The 4,678-nt window shown below is 53.5% G+C and overlaps 1 protein-coding gene across 1 annotated transcript; it reads left to right on the top strand.

The window, feature by feature from the left end:
- Positions 1-225: 225 nt before the first annotated feature.
- On the top strand, positions 226-2,969 carry NEU2 (sialidase 2 (cytosolic sialidase)). Its single transcript, XM_006893533.1, has 2 exons — positions 226-441; positions 2,043-2,969. Exons 1-2 carry the CDS (start codon positions 226-228, stop codon positions 2,967-2,969), a joined length of 1,143 nt encoding a protein of 380 aa, XP_006893595.1.
- Positions 2,970-4,678: the final 1,709 nt, after the last annotated feature.

Here is a 4,678-nt window from a genome sequence, read left to right as displayed (position 1 = left end):
ATAATCAAGATGCAGTTTTTCAACTGTCCCCACCCCTGTTTCTCATGGATTGAGTACTGCCAACACCTCAGCGAGCCATGGGGACCTCATGCAGGGGGGAGGACCAGCCATGCTGGACGTCCAGTGAGCGGGTGGGCACACCTGTCTTTGTGGACTGCTTGGCTCCATTGAGCACGGCTTGGGATGTGACTGAAGGTGATTCTGCTCCTCTCCCTCCACAGCCCAATGGCTTCCCAGCCCTTGCCTTCCTGCCCCGTGCTGCAGAGGGAAACGCTGTTCCGGTCAGATGAATACAACTACCGGATCCCGGCTCTGCTCTACCTCCCTCAGCAGAAGACCCTGCTGGCATTCTCAGAGAGACGACTGAGCAAGAAAGATGAGCACGCGGATCTGATTGTCCTGCGCAGAGGAGATCATGACACGTCCACCCATCAGGTTCAGGTGAGGGCCCACGAGGTCTTCTCTGTGAGGCTGAGGTGTGGCGGGAGCCCTGGCTGGGTCAGTAGGAGGGGCTAGACCCAGGGAAGGAAAGAAGACGATATGCTGACAGAACCAAGGAGGCTGGGAACCACTCCAGGACGGCCTGGGCAGGTGGTCACCTCGACCTCACACAGGTTCCCCCTGCACAAGTCCAGTTGGCCTGGGCATATCCGTTGGTTGCATGACTTGAAGGTTTGGCGTATCTTTGTATCTTGAGAGTCCAGCACACTGTAGGCACCCTGTCAATGTTTTTGATGGGACAGGCATATGAACAGGCAGGTCAAGGAAGAGAGGGTACAGGGAGGGAGCAGGTGGAAGTCCTGGGTCCCCACGGTCTGAGGAGGTGTTACAGTTAGACACTGTGTTAGATGAAGGGTTCTCTTAGATGACCTATGTAGGGAACCCAACTTCCAGAAAGGATCATCCCAAGAGCCTGTTGGAGGAATGAGTTCAGTACCACTAAACTGGGGTGAGGTGGAGGTGCATTCTTTGGGTAAAATGAAACTGGGGGGGGCACGGAGATGAGGCGATTGCTTAGATCCTGCAGTTCCACTCGGTATATCAAGTAATTTATCTGCTGAAGAGACTCAACATTGACTTCTCAGATCTGAAGGGCATAATTTGTTAATGTCATCACTTTGTGGTCATGCATACAAAGGAGCTGCTGTGAGCATAGGGATTTGGGTCAGGTGGGCCTGGGTTCAAGTCCTGGTTCCACCACTTCCTAGTGGCATGACCCTGAGCAACTCATCTACCACTTCTAACCCTCCTGTTCTCCAGGTGTGAGATGGAGCTAGTGACAACTGTCCCTCAGGTGCTGGATGTTAATGAAGACAGTGGAATAGTGCAGCTTAGGATCGATCTGGGGATGAGTATCTGTTAAAAACTAGAACTGCTAGTTGAGCATGACATATATGACATAGACGAAGCCCACTAGGAGCCCCCAGTGGTGCAGGGCCCCCTCTTCTATTATTCCCAGCCACTGAGTCAGCTCTGACGCATGGTGGTCCCAAGGCTAGAAGAAAACATTACATGCTTCTGTTCCGTCTTTATGATTGCTGGTGTATTCAAATCCATTGTGGGACCTATGCCCCGCTTCCAGGCTGCATTAAGAGGCCATGTTGTGTAGGATATGAGAGGCCACAGTCCCATCCCACCCTACGTTGGTCAAACCATTGAGATCAAAACTAGGGTTTCACTTTTTAAGACAGCAGCTGGGACTAAGGTGATAGGTTGAAGGAAACAGGAAGAAGTTAAGAATGGGCATGGATCACGACATCTTTGTATCTCAGGGCTCACATTGTAGGTATTTTGATGAAAGTGGGCATGGTTGGTACCATTTAGATGAAGAACAGGCTTTGTGGATGAAGTGATGCTGGAAGCCCTGTTCCCTCTGCTCTGGGAAGGGGTTGTAGGGGGATGGAAGTGCTGGTTGAGGAGTTCTCCTAGATGACCTCTGGCTCTAAGCCCCCCGAGGAACGTGCACTCCAAGACGATAGCTTGTCACTGTCCCTGGCTGTGTCAATGTTGAGCTTGTCCTTGTCCTTCTTTCTCATATCCAGTGGCAGGCTCCGGAGGTGGTGGCCCAAGCCCAGCTGGTGGGTCACCGGTCCATGAACCCATGCCCCTTGTATGATGAGAAGACAGGGACCCTTTTCCTCCTCTTCATTGCCGTTCCGGGGCATGTCTCAGAACACCACCAGATCCACACGAAGGTGAACATGGCACGGCTGTGCCAGGTCACCAGTGCTGACCACGGCAGGACCTGGAGCCCTGCCACCGACCTCACAAGCACGGCCATCGGCTCTGCCTACACGGAGTGGGCCACCTTCGCGGTGGGCCCGGGCCACGGCCTGCAGCTCCGCAGCCAGCCCCAGAACCTGGTGCTGCCGGCCTACGCCTACCGGAACCACCCTTCCGTGAGGTCTGTGCCCTTCGCCTTCTGCTTCCTTAGCGACGACCACGGGCGCACGTGGAAACGAGGGCAGTTTTTGGCCCAGGAATCCCTGGAGTGCCAAGTGGCTGAAGTGGAGCTGGGGGAGCGGAGCGTGCTGTATCTCAACGCCAGAAGCTTTGTGAGAGCCAGGGTCCAGGCCGAGAGTGTCAACGGCGGCTGGAACTTTCATCGGTCCCAGTTAGTGAAGGCGCTCGTGGAACCTCACCACGGCTGCCACGGGAGCGTGGTCTCCTTCCCCAGCCCGGGCGCAGGGTCAGGCTCCTCGGAAACATGGCTTCTCTACACTCATCCTACTGACCCAAAGCAGAGGGTCAACCTGGGCGTGTACCTCAACAAGCAGCCCCTGGACCCCACAACCTGGTCGGTGCCTTCACTGCTGGCCACAGGCAACTGTGCCTATTCTGACCTGCAGAGCATGGGGACTGGGCCTGATGGGGCGCCCCTGTTCGGGTGTCTGTATGAAGCCAATAATTACGAGGAGGTGGTTTTTGTCCTCTTCACCCTGAAGCAGGCCTTCCCAGCTGCGCTGTGACAGACAGGAGGCAGCTGGCCGCCCACTGGCCAGAGCCCTCCCTTCTCTCTGCACTAGTTGGAAGGGTAATGGCTTTCCTTTTCTTTGGGGTCCACTGGACCTTAGAGTCAGCTCTTGGTTCTCATTAAAAGGATTTGGTGAGCTCTGCCTCTGGCCTATTCTTCTTCCTTGCTTTAGTTTCCCCAGAAAGTTCGATTTTCAGCTCAGAACAGAAGGAGCCCGGCTACTTGGCGCCCCTCAAAAGGGAGGTGCTGGGAGGTCTTCCTGTGACCACTGTGCACGGCTCACCCCAGGGCCCCGCTGTCAGTCACCCCAGGATTACTGTGGAGGGCTTGAGATGTGACCCTGTTCCAGAGAGAGAAACGGGGGGGTGTGTGGATGTTGTATGTGTGTGTGTTGTATGCATTGTGTGTTGTATGTATCATACATTGTATTATATCATGTGTGGTCTGTTGTGTGTGATATTGTATGTATTCTGTGTTGTAAGTGCTGTGCCTTGTGGATTGTGTTGTGTGCTGTATTATGTGTGGTGTGTGTGCTTTGTGTTTTGTGTGTTGTGTTATGCCTGTGTAGTACGTTGTGTATTGTGTGTGTTGTTCATTGTATGTTGTAGTGTGTGGTGTATATGCCGTGTGTGTTGTGTTATGCCTGTGTAGTGCATTGTTAGTACATTGTGAATTGTGGGTGTTCTGTGCTGTATTTTGTGTGATATATATGCCGTGTGTGTTGTTATGCCTGTGTAGTGCGTTGTGTATTGTGTGTGGTGTGTTGTACTATGTGTACACACACATGCATATGTCCTTCCTAAAATAGCAGAGTCACCCAATAGTGTTGCAGGGAAACAAAGACCCAAATCAAAGTCAGTTCCAGCTCCCTGCAGCCCTGAGACCCGGAGCAGAGCAGTGTCTGCAAGGCTGAAATCTCTGCACTGAACTCTGGTGGCGGGGTCTGTGGGGGGCTGCATTGAGCTCTGGTGGTGGGGTCTGTGGGGGGCTACAGTGAACTCTGGTGGTGGGGTCTGTGGGGGGCTGCAGTGAACTCTGGTGATGGGGTCTGTGGGGGGTTGCACTGAGCTCTGGTGGTGGGGTCTGTGGGGGGCTGAAGTGAACTCTGGTGGTGGAGTCTGTGGGGGGCTACAGTGAGCTCTGGTGGTGGGGTCTGTGGGGGGCTGCAGTGAACTCCGGTGATGGGGTCTGTGCGGGGCTGCACTGAGCTCTGGTGGTGGGGTCTGTGGGGGGCTGCACTGAGCTCTGGTGGCGTGATCTTTGGGGAGCACTTTAACTCACAGCCCATGCCTCTCTAGCAGTTCTAATGCACCAGCGGTCTCAGAGCAGAAATATACTGTGTGATTCGCAGCCTTGGAAACTCAGTGGAGAGTCAGCTATGAGTCAGTTTCAATGTGACAATGAGGGAGAGAGAATTTTAGGGAAGCAGACTCTTCAGGCTTTTATTTTTTCTCCATGGAGCTGCTACTGAACGCAAAACGTCCGTGTTTTAGTTGGAAGATGCATGTTTTAACCAGAGTGCCCCAGAGTCCTCGGAGACGGGACAGGGTCTGAGGAAATGTGGTGTTGGTGTCTTGAGAGGATCCGTTTTCACCATCCTCACCTCTAAGGAGCACCCTTGACTACTTCCTCCAACATAAACATGTCTGTTCTTTTGGTAACTATGGGGTGCTACTCATCGTATAGACCTGTCTGTTGTTTGCC

The sequence above is a fragment of the Elephantulus edwardii genome, unplaced genomic scaffold (genome assembly GCF_000299155.1).
Source record: "Elephantulus edwardii isolate Elephantulus edwardi_28Jun2011 unplaced genomic scaffold, EleEdw1.0 scaffold00127, whole genome shotgun sequence".
NCBI classification, from domain to species: Eukaryota; Metazoa; Chordata; class Mammalia; order Macroscelidea; family Macroscelididae; genus Elephantulus; species Elephantulus edwardii.
This window is presented reverse-complemented; position numbering and strand designations above follow the sequence as displayed.

What these genes read in the sequence shown, in the direction of transcription:
- NEU2 (XM_006893533.1), top strand. Translation starts at nt 226, where the DNA reads ATGGCTTCCCAGCCCTTGCCTTCCTGCCCCGTGCTGCAGAGGGAAACG. An exon ending in CGTCCACCCATCAGGTTCAG is followed by an intron (nt 442 to 2,042) that starts GTGAGGGCCCAC and finishes TCTCATATCCAG; the next exon opens with TGGCAGGCTCCGGAGGTGGT.